Source organism: Drosophila guanche, unplaced genomic scaffold (genome assembly GCF_900245975.1).
Source record: "Drosophila guanche unplaced genomic scaffold, DGUA_6, whole genome shotgun sequence".
NCBI lineage: Eukaryota > Metazoa > Arthropoda > Insecta > Diptera > Drosophilidae > Drosophila > Drosophila guanche.
Window position 1 is genome coordinate 2,419,793 of NW_022995754.1, and position 15,160 is coordinate 2,434,952.

At 42.3% G+C, this 15,160-nt stretch overlaps 1 protein-coding gene across 17 annotated transcripts in view; it reads right to left on the reverse strand.

Moving 5' to 3' along the window:
- The window catches only part of LOC117588880 (hemicentin-2), an 83,590-nt gene that overhangs the window by 18,685 nt on the left and 49,745 nt on the right, over positions 1–15,160 (reverse strand). For 10 of the 17 annotated variants that reach the window (XM_034280399.1, XM_034280401.1, XM_034280400.1 and 7 more), the window contains exons 3-7: positions 3,380–3,551; positions 3,175–3,323; positions 1,960–1,968; positions 1,170–1,340; positions 195–353 (exon numbers count right to left, since the gene is read on the reverse strand). In XM_034280399.1, the coding sequence (XP_034136290.1) occupies positions 195–353; positions 1,170–1,340; positions 1,960–1,968; positions 3,175–3,323; positions 3,380–3,551 (660 nt within the window). The remainder of the gene's footprint in view (positions 1–194; positions 354–1,169; positions 1,341–1,959; positions 1,969–3,174; positions 3,324–3,379; positions 3,552–15,160) is intronic. The other 7 variants (XM_034280405.1, XM_034280404.1, XM_034280406.1 and 4 more) reach the window with 1 other exon arrangement.

Here is a 15,160-nt window from a genome sequence, read left to right on the forward strand (position 1 = left end):
TACATTTTCCGGCTGGGATTGGTTTTTTTATAGATACAAAAACGTAAACGAAACGATAATAATGGCAATTTGCATTTAGGTATAGTTTATAAACAAAGTGGACTACTTTTAAATGCAATTCCATGGCTCGTTGACTCACTCAAGCTTCAGTTTTTGGCCACTTCAACTCTGTAGAATTTTTGATTTAAAATTACCTTGCAAGTCCACGCTAAATTTGGTAACAATCGGCGACTTTATCGCTGCGGACTCCACGCGGCATTCAATGTCCTGAGCCAGATCCTCACGGGATAATTGCCAATCCAGCTCCAGTGTCGAAGTGAAGAGGCCATCGTTCAAATCATGAGTGGGAGAGTCTATGGATGGGCAAAGAGGAGCATTAAAAACAATCATAATGGAAATCCCAATATGTCTTTAGAGCATTTGCCTAAAGGTTGTTATGACATTCAATGTCCGTTTTGGGATAATAATGATAAATATAACGAATTTCACGGGGATTTCCGTTTAGGTCTTTGGGGGAGAGGTTTAGTATTTGGGCAAGCTTAGTCTTGGGCTTTTAATATTTACCTACATATATAAATAACCCCTACTTGAAACTGGTTTAATTTTGTGGGGCTCTGGGTCCGGTGGTAGATTTATTTAAACCTCTCCTTCTCGTTCGACTGCCGTGTACTTAAAAATTTAACAAAAGTGCCTCTAACTTTACGTTTATGCTTGACAATAAAAGGACGTAGCATTTTTATGAGCTGAGCGCGGTTGGCTATAGCTATTCCTATTCCTATATGCAAACTGATACGAATCAGGGCGGTGGAAGAGGAGCAGCAGCACTCAAATCCCAGCCAGGGCAGCTCTTTATGGCCACTCGTCAGTCGTCGTCGTTGATGTCAGTCACTGCATAAACTTTGTGGCGCATCGTAAATCCACCCACGGATCCATGGACTCACGGACCCACAGAGACTTTAGTTGGTTCGAAGGCTTATGCATCAAATTGGCTACTTAGCCCTGTTCCCCCTACCGACAGTCCTGGAAATCAATAAACGCGCTTCGGTTGCTTTTACGACTATGATCTGGGGAGCCTAAAACTGTTCTCTCCCCGCCTTAGCCGCTACCTTTTTTCAAGGAGTTGTCTTGCTCCACCCCCCTTGGGGAATGGGAATTTCTGTTGTACTCACATGTTGCCAGTCGCTTCGTGCCACGAAACCAGCCGACATCAGGCTGTGGTCGGGTATTCTTCACGGTACATGTGGCCTTCAGGGCCTGGCGCTCCTGCATGGGACCCACCACACTGCCGTTTTCGATGCGATCGCCCTTTGCATCCAAAATCACAACCTCAGTGGGTGGCACTGCAGTTCCGACATCCGGTCAGTGTTCGAAATATCCGACATGTACGTGTTGAGTTGTGTGTTTTTCGGTTGGTATTCGGTTGTGTTGTGTTTCGGTGTGGTTTTTGTGCGTAGGTGTTTCGGTTTTGGGTGTGTGAGTTGTGTTGTTGTTCAATTATTTGAAAGGTAAAAATTGTTGAATTCGTGTTTTAATAAATCATATTACTTTGGTCTTTGGTTTTGCATCCAAAAATTATAACAATATCCCCGAAAAAACTGAAGAAGTTTTCGTAATTAAAATTAAATGAAAATGAATTAAATGTTCAAACTGAATAAATGCTCCAAATTAATTAAATGAAATACCAAGGAATCAAATAAAACCAAGTAAAAGCCTAGAACAAGACTCTAGAAAAAGTAATTTAATGAAACAAAAAAGACAGACCTAGGGCCCACAAATAATAATCCATAAAATTCCAGAGCATATATTTAAAAGAAAAACGATAAAAATAATTCTCAAGCGAATAAAACTAAGTTATTTTCTCTTCAATATGCTCATTGAGATTCTTGTTCTTGCTTAAGGTTATAACTAAAGAGAAACCATCGATAAAGGTATTAATGATAATTTATGAGTTTAATTTACCAATGTTTTCTACGTTGGTTAGCACGTAGATATCATAGCCAAACGTTTTGTAGGTTGGTTTTTGTTTTGTTTTATTTTGGTTTGTATTTTGTATTTTGTTTGATTTGTTTTTTTTTTCAAAATGATTTAATAGCAATGCGTTGGATGTTTTTATTAAATATCGAGTTTAGTTTTGCAAACATATTTCGAATGAAGTTTAAATTTAAATTGTTTTTAAGTTGAGTTCCCCATATTGGGTTTTAGTTGTTCGGTTTTCGGTTTTCAGTTTTTGCAGGTAAACATTGCACACAATATTGAAGAGGAAAAAACAAATTTGTTTGTTTTTTTTTCGAGTGTTTGTTGGGTGAGAGGAGTACACGGTGGTTGCATTTTTTGTGTGTCGGTTTCGGTGCCGATTGGGGCGTGATGTGAAGCAGAAGGCATGTCATGGTTTTTTGGGTCGAATTTCAATTTTTTTTTTATAGTCATGGAATTTTTGCGAGGTTTTATTTGTTAGGTTGAGTATTAGATAAAGATGCACGTTTATGTATGTAGATATATATGTATGTATGTGTGAGTAGGTATGTATTATAGGGGGAATTTCCATGTCGATGTTGACGAGCGTTTTTCATTTTCATTTATTTTGTGGGACATTTTTTTTTTTGCGAAGAGAACAATCAGTTAAGAGAAAATATTTTCATGAGTTTTGACACGTTCAAATGTTTCAGGTGGAAAAAAGTAAAGAAAGAGAGAGGAAAGTGGAGAGAGAAGAGAGCGGTTAAGGGTAAAGTCGATTGGGGGTTGCAATTCGAAATGATCAATCATCAATTTCGCACGACGGAACAATACAAAACACACACAAGTCTATGGGTTGTATTAACAGGAAGAAAAATGCGTGTTCAATCAGGCACAAACACGCCATGAGGGGGGACAAGCACAGTAAGCCCAGTAACAAAACAATTCCAATATCGAAGCACACATGCAACTCTCTGTACAAACATTTCTTTCGCTTTTCTTTTGCTTGGATTTCAGTTCGATATCCCATGCATTTGTACTGGTTTTAAGATTAAAACGAAAGCCACAAACACTTACAATAAATTAAAATTAAGCAATAGAAATTCGTTATAAAAGAACAACAAATATTACAAGGCGTTTGGTTACATGCAAAGCAGCAAAAGGAATGAATGAATGATCCGTGGAGATCACTTGATTGACTGATTGAATTGGGTGACTTACCTAAGACTCTCAATTCCACTCGATAGCCATTGAAGTTATCACACGTTTCTTCTGGTATAAAAAATGTTGTATCACATAGATAAATATCCTCATCACCTATTTTCAAGTCCTTAATAACTAGTCTGTATGGATTTTGTTCAACAGTCACTCTGCAAAGGAAATGTTAAGTACTGTTTATTTATGTTTGAACAAATTATGCACTTACCTGTCCTCAAATTCTTTATTCACACTCGTCACATTGCTATCGCCGAGCAGCATGGCAGCAATGCGATCGTCGCCTTTGAACCAATTCAATGAATGCAACTTGCCGCACTTCTCCTCATTCACGGGACAGGGTAGGACCACAGACTTGCTCTCCTGTTCACTGATGGTGCGATCTGCAAGAGATACATATATGGAAAGCTGTTACATAAAAGCTAGTCCTGGGTTTTGTTTTTAATGGCACACAAACACTAAGCAATTCCTTGCATACTAAGTAGACTGCTATAAATCCCTCTTAAATTTCAAGAATATTTGAATAGTTCTTCTCACTGCAGCTCCACCTCCATTCTGGCTTTTGCTTCTTTTTCTTTTGGGCTTTTTCGCTCGACCCTAAACGCATAAAAATACAATTTTCTTATCAGCTTAAAAGCCTATAACATAATTTGAAATTTACGCTCCATTTAAGTCGCTGCTCGTGTGTGGTGTGCGTGTGTGGATGCTGTAGTAGAACGTACGTGTGTGTGTTCTGATTACAAAATATCATTTATTTCACACGTTTTCCATCCATCCTTCCTGCCATAAAATCAAAAAGGCTATCCTGTCCGAAGAATTTCCTAAACTTACGTTCCATCAGCCATAACCGACAATCACTTTAACGTCTCGTCTGGTCTGGGGTGGTCCTGGGCTGTCTGTCTTGCTATTTTTATATCCCTCGAGCTGCCCCACTCGATAAATTGCACTCTGATGTATTATATTATGCGGCCAGCCGCTTGCTCTGTTGGCCAAACAATTTCTTACAAATTTAATAGCGATGGATGTTTACAATCTTTTTGGGTGGCATATTTTATTTGTGAATCGAATTATCAAGATACAAAGGACTACTAATCGCACAACCAACTTGTTGTTAGCACGAACTAGACCGCAGAAGAGGGTAAAGCCTACAAAAAACCACACCCAGAGTCTGCATATCGGTTGAATGCCACACGACACCCACAAAATAAGTTGTTAGCAATCAACTCTAGCATCAAACTTTGATTTGTATGACCATAAATCGCACTTTATTTTTGAATCAGCCCCAGTCCTCCTCCAACCCCGTTGAACATCTGTCTATACAGTTTCCTGCTCAGCAGTACCATATTTGTGGCTGACTTGTTCATAAATTCTACCCTACCCTTTTGGCAGAAGAAAGTTGGCCAAAAGTTGCACACACACACACACAGAGCTGTGTGGCACACTCGCTCCCCCTCCCCGCTTTAAGCCATTGGCAATCAGTTTTCTTATCTGCTTGTCTTATGTGTCCATCCCCACTTGTTACATGGTCATAACTTTTTTTGTAGTCTGGAAACGCCTTTAGCTTGGCTTTTATAATTCTATTTCCGTTTCCGTACAAAAAACTTTTGCAGGAAAAACCCTCAGCTACGAACTATACATATGTATCTATTATGTACAACGTCTGTATATATTGCTCCACATCTTTTTCACATGTTTTGGGTATTCCATTTTCTTTGTCTGCTTTTGCCAGTATGGGATTATTATCGTCTCTACTCTGTCCGGAACTCTAGACTGCTTTACTCCGTGTACTCCGTAGACTCCAACTCACACACACAGACATGGTGGATATATGGTGATGGGAGTGTACTGTACGTGCTACACTTTTGTGCAGCATTGACACTCACTGACTTTGTGTGTCGCTTAGTGGTTTTGTCCATCCTTCCCTGCTTTGCCTTTGCCTTGTGCCAGGAGATGATATTGTGGCTTGGCCTGGGCCAAAAAACATGATTTAATCCCTTAACTCAAGGAATTATCACCGACTTTAATACATTTTCTTTCTTTGTTTTGTGTCACTCCAAGCGAAAATGTATCCCCATGTAGGCTGCCAGTTATTTCTGCCTGAGCATCCCCCTTATCTGCTATTCATAGCACATGTTCATCAATCAATTAATCGATATAGAAAATACTCTCTCCCTGGTCCCAGGCACACAACTCACAGAGTTGCGAGTATAAATAATTAGAAAATAAATAAGAAAGGGATGGCAAAGAGGGGGCGGAATATGTGCCCATAATGGAATACATTTTATGTACATAAATTACGTTAATTTACATCTTTACATCCTAATTAATGCAGTCACTGTGGGGCGGCTGTCTCGCAAATTATGAAACAAATGGAGTTGAACCAAAAATTAACCTCGAAAACTTCGTCAAATAAGTCAACGCATACAAAATTATTTAAACAGAATCAATTTAAATGAAGCGCACAATCGGGGGGCGTGTGGTGGGGCAGCACTTTCCCCCAGCAGGTGGCAAGCCATTTCGACAGTACAAATGGTGGTCGGGCGGGGGAACTGGGGGACCCTTGGCATAATTTCAATATGGCGTCGACTGCCACAGCGCGTGGCCAGCAGCCGAAACTGCCACTTAGAGGCAGTCGGCCATCAGGTCTCCTTCCGGTACTGCCTACGCGTACACCTCAACGCTAACCGGAGGGAGGGGAATCCGAAGGGACGCGCCACGAGACGCGACGAGACGCGACAGGACGTGATGGGATTGGATTGTATGGGGAGATGAGAAAATAACAAAATAAAAATTTGCGTTTATGTTTCAGTTGTTTTTATTTTCCGCTGGTCCCACGCCCTCTTCCGTTTGACACTCATTTCTGACAGCTTAAGGACATTTGAGGGTCATGTTCTCCCGCGCTCTCTCGTTGAGTTTATCCAGATTTAAAATGACATTTTCATAATTCAAGTCTGTGATTCAGCGCCTCCTTTGTTTGTAATAAACTTGCCACTTTCCCTTCCCCCCCCCCCACTTCCACCTGCCACTCACTCGAGTACCCACTGTCGCTCTGCTGACCCCTAATTGTGTGGGTTTTCCCCTTTTTTGCTATTTACTATGTCTCGAGTGGAATTGCTCCCCCGCTTCTTTATTGAACCCATGCTTAGCAACAGCTGCCCCGTAATGAAATTAAATTATGGTTTCTCTAAAGGCACACACACACTGGCGGACGGACTGCTGGAGCTGCCTGTGTGTCTGGGTAACGGAAAAGATTTTCTCATATTTTCCGGGGTTTGTCACATTAAAATTTAGTGCTTCTTTTAAGTGCCGGTAATAAGATATTTGTATGCTTTTAGGCGGTTGGCGTTAGGCAGACAGCCAGCCCCAAGCCCCAGCCCCAGCCCCAGCCCCAGACTCAGAGAGTGAAGTGAGCCAAGTGCCAGTGGCGGTGCCAGTGCCATGTGTTCGTCTCTCTCCCCAAGTCCTTCTCTGCTGGCATCCCCTACTAATGCTAGTGTGCATGTGGCGTTGCCTTTGCATAATTTAAAAGTACCAGAAAGCGACAATATATTAAGGATTAAGACTAGAATGCTGCTAAGAGTGGCAGAGATTAAAGTGGAGGAGTGCAGAATGGGAGTGTAATCTTTGCTTTAAGACTGGGGGCAGAATGCCTAAAGTTCCGTAGTGAAACTATTTTTTGATTAATTTGCATGCCAAGTCGTTTCATTTTTCATTCGCAAATGCTTTTTAATTGCTCTCTTCCTCGGCGCATAATTAATCGACAGGGAAACGTCGCTTGACTTAAAAGAGTTATTAATTTGTTGTAAAATGACTGGGGATAGGGAAGAAGGGAAGAGTTAGCCACCAAGGAGCAATGGAAACAAAGCATTTTGAATAGTTTTATCAAAGAAATACTTAAACAATATATTCTCCATTGATCACAGCTTCGATCTGGGATGCTTCAATTTGTCTCTCCCTTTGTCATCTATAAGTCTGTTATTTTATACGAAGGCTTCACCCAACCTCTGATGATTATATTTTCGTATGCATTCTTTAGCGCCCAACTGCCACAGACTGTACTTTTTTTGTTGTTTATATTTTTTATTTAAATTCTGCGTTGCAAACTGCAGGGGAATAGGGCCTGCTATCTGCCAGTTGTTGTGTCAGTTCTGGGCTGCCACTGGGTGCCTTGGAGCGTAACGCTGACAAAAAAATGAACGACATTTGTTGCATTACCCTGAAGTCTTGACCCCTGTTATCGGGGGCAGTCTTCCACTTTGTGTTGGTGCCGCTTGAGTGAACCAAGTAAAAGGTTCTTCAAAGGGGTGGGTGCTACGCGTTGATGTTGCTGGAACATACATAAAAACACTGCCACGTTTGGTGGCTAGGAATTCCTTATTTAAATACTTCAAATCCATGAAATTTCAACAATTAAAATCGAAATTTAAACCTTAAAGACTGCTCAGTAATTAATAACAAAAGCAGCTTAAAACTTAATCAATCAAATGGACGTCGAAAAGCAGCTTCAGGCACGCCTTCAACACACAAAAAAACCATTATGTAACGACACTCTAAAGTACGAAAATGCTCAAAGTCAAAGGTGTAATTACGTCCGAAAAACATTGACATGAAAAATAAAACGAAAGCAACAATGAAAGCAGGGGAAAATGTAGCAAAGGAAAAGCGAAAACTGCAATAAGGGGCTAACGAGTGAAAGGTTTTCCTAGTTAGTGGCGAAAAAGTTGAAAGAGTTTGGTTGGAAATCAACTGAAGGAACAATAAACATGCGAGTGGGAGTGCTCGTATCTTGTCAACGTTTTGAACGAAAACAAAGGGGCAGCAGTGTCCTCTGGGGAAAGAGTTTAACATTTTTCATGTACCATACATGAAATGTTAATTGGGCATAAATAAAATGTATACAGAGCGAGAGAGAGAGAGAGAGAGTTCGGTCTGCCCGCAAAACAGATTTGCAATCAAAAAATCTATCTCGACTTTTGCTCACTTGAACTGAATTTTCCAGGCAGAAGGCCAGGCCAGGCCTGTATGTGTCTGTCTACAGATTAATTTTTATCTTTTGAATGGAGCTTAAGGCTCTTGAAACACACACACACACACACACACACAGGGGAACGAAACCATATTAAAGTGGTGGCAGGGTAAATGAAAACACAACGATAAAAGCGCACTGCACTGCTCATCCTATTGACTGGTTACCACTTCCGACGCGAACTTCATACAAGCAATCCCACCACCGCCACAGGCAGAGCAGGAAGCAGAGGCAGATGAGGCACAGGAGCAGCCAAAAGGTAGACCCCAAGAGGTATGCTCTGGTCCATGGACACAGACTGCCCCGATCCGGTTTTACTCGTACTCTCCTTCGACTTGCTCGTGGTTTGGTTTGGCGAACGGGGGTTGGAGGGGCTCTTGTTTTGACTGCGAGAGCAACATATGCAAATTTAATATTTTTATTAAAAAACTTTTTTGTTGTGGACCGCACAAAGGAAGAGGTATTGTGCACAAGTACAGGGAGAACCACAATACAGAGAACAACGAGCAGCGATGGAGATGTAAGGAGCATTCTTTAGACACACACACACACACACACGAGAAGAGGGAGAGAGGCAGAGCAGGAGGGGGTCTGGTGCTGGGGCTGCTCTGTCTCTGTCTCTGTCTCTGTTTTGATAAGGAAGCGAATTAAGTGCTGCGGTGCTTTGGTGTTTTTAAAAGCCGCTGCTGCCACGCTACCACCCCCACAAACCCCTTTGGCATTTCACATTCAACAAAAGTTTTTTTATTCAGCACATTGGCAGAGAAAGGATATCGCCTTTCGTATGTGAGAGAGAGGGAGCGAAAGAGTGTGTACTTTTTTAGCTCTTGGTAGAGAGAATATTATGCAGAGGAAAGTACATGCATATTTGAGCAGGCAGCAGGCAGCAGGCAGCAGGCAGCTTCGATGTCTCCTCGATCTATGAATACTCATAGGAAACTTCTCTGCCCCGAACTGCCAAAAAATGTATTACGTCAAATAAAAATCCCTAAACTGATATCGTTGAAGGAGGGTCCACACGTCCACCTTGATTACATTTTGCGGATATGTTTCTGTGGTTTCTGCAACCATCAACTGTCGCACGTCAAATTGTTGTTGAAAGGACAACGACGTGGGGTGTGCAGGTACAATGCTTGGTTGTCAGTTGCCGATAACCAAAAGCCGCTTATACAATACTCAGAGGGAACAACAATTCTTTTTGAGCAAATGCAGGAGCAGGAGCTGGAGGATGTGCTCTCTGTGCTCAGGGGAACGAAACTTTAGGAACTCAGGGGAAAAAACAAAAAGCGGATTGCAGCTCTGCTCTGTAACCGATTGTGAGGACAAGATTTAATATTTTGCAAAATCCAAATTAAAGCGAAGTTCAAGAGAAAACTCCAAACAGAGAGAGAGAGAGAGAGAGAGACAGCAATAAACCCTTACGCACTTACACCTGAAAGAAAATATCCTGGACACCCTGCTGTATGTTTCTTTTGTGTAGCAAAATGTTACTAAAGGTACAAGAAAAAGTTCTAATAATAAAGCAGTTCACGTTTTAATGATGCGACCATGTTATGTCCAACAACAACTAACAAGCAACAAAAAAGTAAAACAAAATTGCTGTCAGCAAAAACTTTTGCCAGAGCTGAGAGCAGAGCGAGAGGAAAACTTTCCATCATCATCAAAATGCGCTCAGGCCTAATTTAAATATGTTTGAACTTTTTGCTGTTTTTATTTTGCCGCCTCGTTTCCTATTATTTACATACGACACACAGAGAGAGAGAGAGAGAGAGAGAGAGAAGGAAAGTTCTGGGATATTTGGCTCTCTTTCCAAATGCTTGAACAGCTTTAAGTTTGACACAACGAACAAAAGTTTTTTGTTTGCTAAGAAGGGAAAGCACTGTCCTTGTCCTGGCCCTGGCCCTGGCCTGTCATTCATTTCCTTTTTCCCTTTTTGCCTTTCCGAGTGTGTCGCATTAATGCAAATATAATATGCCGCGACCCCATCCATCCACCTCCTGTGTGTGTGTGTGTGTGTGTGTGTTGACATGCGACAAATTACAAAATGAAAGCTTCTCAATCTTTGTCCTCGCTTCCAGCTTGTCCGATTTGTCAGAATTATCCCTTGGCCAGCGACAGCCTCTTGCCCCCCAATGGCTGCTGCCCGACACCTTGGGAGTAACTTTAATGCAGCCGCAAGTCAACATCCAACAAAGATCTGCCTGGGTGCCACACAAAACTAAACCAAAGTTAGGGGTTTCAAGAGTTTTTAAGTTCTTAAGCACACACACACCATGGAGTTGGCAGGGCAAGTGGAAGTTCTGGGAGACTTCTCCCGGAACGTGTTGTTTTGTTTGAATGCCAGATTTGAGACTCTTTAAAGTACCCGTTGAAATCCCACAAGGTTGAAATTACAGCGGAACCGGAAGGATGATGGCTAAATGATTCATAAACTGCCAGCTGCCAGTACCCGAAAAAAATGGAGTAATAATTATCTCTGCATGTTTCCGGAAATTGGATATATTTAGAAGTAATTTAAGGGCAAATCGTCAGGAAGCAATTCTCTCTTCAAACTGAAAATAATAATGAGAAAAAAATCAGAAACAGAAGGAAGCCATACGAGTGCGCTCTCTCTCTCGTACAGAAGTTGTCCAACTCCAAGTCCAATGTTGCATGCAGCAAACAGAAGGCAGAAGTGCGAGTGGCAGTGGCTGGCAGGTCCCCTTAGGTATTGGGTTTCACTTTCAAAATTTGCCAACTGTTCGTTCAACTTGTGCTGACAGTTGGTTGAGTGGTCGCCAGTCGGTTGTCGGTTGTCGACAGTCACCAGTCACCAGTCGCCAGTCGCCAGTCGGTTGCTGTTTGCAAATATTTTATGCTCATTGATTTTGTGGCATGTTGCAAGCGACTGGCTGGGAGTCTACTACTGGGAGCAGTCACTGTGCAAATCCCCAAGAAGAGTAAACACAATGCAGCTAGACCAGAGAGACCTTTCCAGACCCTCTGGAAGCCTTGACATGCTAAGGTAGAATTTTCTCTCTGCTCGATATCGGGTTACCAGAGTGGGAGATGTGGCAGGGTACTGTGAGGATCAACCAGAAACTGATTTATGAAAAGCTGCACTGTTAAGCCTTAAGCCGCAACCCAATCCGAGTCGGGAAAAAGCTGAAACTAAGCAAAAGAAATTCCTTGCACACTTTTCTTGTACATTTTGTTAATCTACGCTACTGGGTAACAAATCTCGGGAAATGTCAACTTTAAACTTGGCAAACACCTTCAGCGGCAGTGCCTTTAATCAATGTCAAAGGGCAAAGGGCAAAGGGCAGAGCGGGTGGGGAGGAGTGGGATTATGCACAGCTGCCTCCCTCAAAGCGGAACATTAGCCAATATTTGCACTTCACTTTGCTTGAAAAATGCACTCATATAACTTACGGGTGGGAGGTGTAATTCTTAGCCAAAGGAATCACGAACAGGTGCAAGAGTCACGGGAAAATGCCATTACAGGAGAGGGATCACAATGAGTTAGTTTTCCTTTGCAAGCTTGGAGAAGGAAAACAAACTATTTAATCTGACCCCTGCCCTGACACGCATTCTGATAAAAATATTCTGCAGCTTCCGAGACACGACACACAATTCCCAGCTCTCTCTTTTTGCACTTTTGTGGCTGCCCCTTGACATGTTCTGTCTAAATTAATGGTTAACTGTCAAATTGTACAAACTAAATGACAATTGTATGCAGTGTCGAGAGAGAGAGAGAGAGATACAAAAAACGTACATGTCTATGCCCTGAGGAGCCAACATGTCCATAAAATGGATATATTTTGATTTGTTTTGATTTCTGTTCATGTATGAAATATCACAGGGCATTCCAAGAACTTTGGCATGTCGTTTATAAGCCATCTACTGCCCAAAAAAGAAGTACTCAGACGCTAGTCTAGGGCACAATGTATACTTAATTGTGTCCCCCTTTTGTCCACCTCTTCAGCTAATCAAAGAACAAAAACTGTGCTACAGGGAAATGCTAACAAAGCCAAACCCACACATGGAAAAGTCCTTGACAAAAACGAGAGTAGAGTGGTGTAGAGTAGAGAACTGGAGAGAACAAGTACACTATTTATAACAATTTAATGAATTTTTCTGCCTCTGTGGTCGCAAATGGCGGAGGCAGGCAAACACCCACTCGATGGGTGATGCTTGATGGGCGATGGTTGTGTGTGTGCTGATTGGAAGCGGATGGTAGAAGGAGGAGCAGGAGGAGTAGTAGGAGCTGCTACCAATTTGCATATTCAATTGCTAGAGTGGCAGCAGGAGACAGGAGACACAGAGACTGTGAGTGGTACCGAGTAGAGTCGTATTATTGCTAGACAGCCTCTGCCCGGGAAATGACAACTGACTTGATTAGAGTGCAAGACTGGCGACTTCCTAATGGACCGACACACGGATATGTAGTGCTCTCTGCTGCATAACAAATGTGGCACAGAAATAGTACAAGTACTACGACTGCTAGTATCTGTTCATGGTACAACTTCAACTGTCAGCACAATTTTGTTTTTGGCGTTAATTAGCATTGTCTGATTTGTCCAGCCAAATGCAACACAAAGCCAACAAAACATCAGCAGCAGCAGCAGCAGCAGCAGCAGCAGCAGGCTAAGCCGAATCGAAGCGGAATGCCTCCGGAATGGACAACAGGAATAGCATTTGACAACAATTCAATTATCGCAATAATTGATTTGCCTTTTGGCATTTGCCCACCGCCGCCGCGTGATGCAAGACCACACACAGATTTGATGAGAGTTTCGGGTTGAATATAAATCAATATTGGGTGTGTGACTGCGTTTGGCTTTAGAACTAGGGATTTAAATATAATGATAGATGAAACCGAATAATGCTGATGATACTTGTAGTACTTTTTCAACGCTCTTTCAAGAGCCTCAAAATTAGTCAATTTATAGCCACACAAATTAACAGCATTGACTGTTGAATGTTAAATGTTGCATGGGGCGTGGCTGCTACACACATTGACTAATTCAAGACACCTGCTACCCATTCAATGCCGTGCAATACATGAAATCCTTCGTACCACAGTGGCAGGACGTGAACAATCGAAACCGTATCGAAAATTTGTTTACCGAGAGCGATGCGAGGCGACACTCACGCAATGGCAGAACGCGACACATACAATAAAGCAGAAAGCGTGGGAGAATCCTACAATCTCTCTCACTGTCTCACTGTGGAATGGGAATGAGAATGTGACAGAGAGAATGGCATGGAATGGGCTGGGTTTGGGTTGGGTTGGGTTGGGTTGTGGGGGGTTTAATGGTGTCTGTTTGTGTGGGTCTTCCATGTGTTGCTGATAATGTTTATGCTGTCAGTTGTTGTTGCTTGTGTTGCTTGTGTTGCTTGTGTTGCTGTTGCACATGACATTCAATTGCCACAAATCAAGATACGGCAAATGTGTGGGGAGAAAAGAAAAGCGACCAAAACGAGCCAAAAGCCACACGAGTCTGTCTAAGGGATAGGACTTACGGGATGTCTGATGGCAGTGAGTGTCTGTCTGTATGTGTGTGTGTGGGTGGGTTATATTATAGTACTCTCTGTACCACCCACTCATCCTCTTGGAGGCACGTGCCACACAACCGTTGTGCGTTGTGGAGACATCTCCCGATTTTGGCTTTTACAAATGACAAGCCCAGTTTGTGGCACACACATTTGAATGCTTTGTGCCCCTGTCGCTGTGTCGCTGTGTCGCTGTGGTGTCTGTGGCATGCTGCATTGTATTTTAATGTGCCTGCCACCGTTTGTGTTATCATAAAATACAAATTTGCCGCTCCGTGCGATTACTTTTGGCTCCAGGAGCAGAGACAGATGAAGCCCCCCACAACATGGGAGTGGCAGTGGCAGTGGCATTGCAGTTGTGCTTTTGACTTCTAAAATGGGTTTCAATTCAAATGGATTATTGCCCCTGCAATGCCATGACATAGGGTTGCACACAGATGCAGTTACAAAATAGAAATCGAGTATCAATCCATCCTGTTATTCAAGTCCAATTATACGCATGCCCCTGCCTGACATATAATCTCGTATAAAAAGGAGGCGGAACCAGCAATGAAATGCTGAAGCTGTAAATGAAAATGCGTTCCAGAGCAGTATGGAAAATGGGAAAAATGATATAACACTCGGACTCGGACTGGGACTGTGACTCTATGCCTCTTTTCCCCTTTTGCAATTGTACAGTAAAAATACATGAAATGTTTTCTTTTTTTTTTGCATTGGCATCCTGTAAATGTTGCACATGCAACATCCGGGAGGGGGGGACAACACTGCTGCTGCCTCTGATGTTTTCTCTTGCTATTATTTATAGACTAATTCATTTTGTGCGGCAATTGAACAGAGTTTTTCGACTGCTCTCCATTCGTTGTGAGGTATTGGCCCAATGAAAAATAAACACACACGCTGCACAGTGTACACTGCACAACATGTGTCTCTGAGCTCTGAGCCATATGTTGTCGCACGAATATAAATACGAGTTATTTCTATCTAAAAGTTAAATAGCCCGTGCGGACCATAAACTAGGCAAAATATAAATAAAAACCTCTAATGAAAGTCATAAAAGTATAAGAGAAATACGAATAAGAATATACAAAGTGCGGGCAGGGGCGGGGCGGTGCAGAAAATTTCATTAAAAAATGGGAAAAACGGCGCCAAGTTTGCACCATAAAGTTTGTTTTTACGCTAAACGTGTGAAGAATTCGCACCCCTCAAGAGAGAGTCTCTGGAGAGTGGGAGAGCGGGCCGGGCCGGGCCTTTGGGCCAGGGCTTAGAATATTTAATGCTCTTTTTGCGCACTCTTCTACGTACTATAAAAGATGTACTATAATGAAAACTGGAGATCATAAAACATATGCAAATGGCGTGGGAGCAGAGCCGGAGCCAGAGACAGAGCCAGAGCCAGAGCCATTCGCAATTGCAATTCGCTTTTCCCATGCA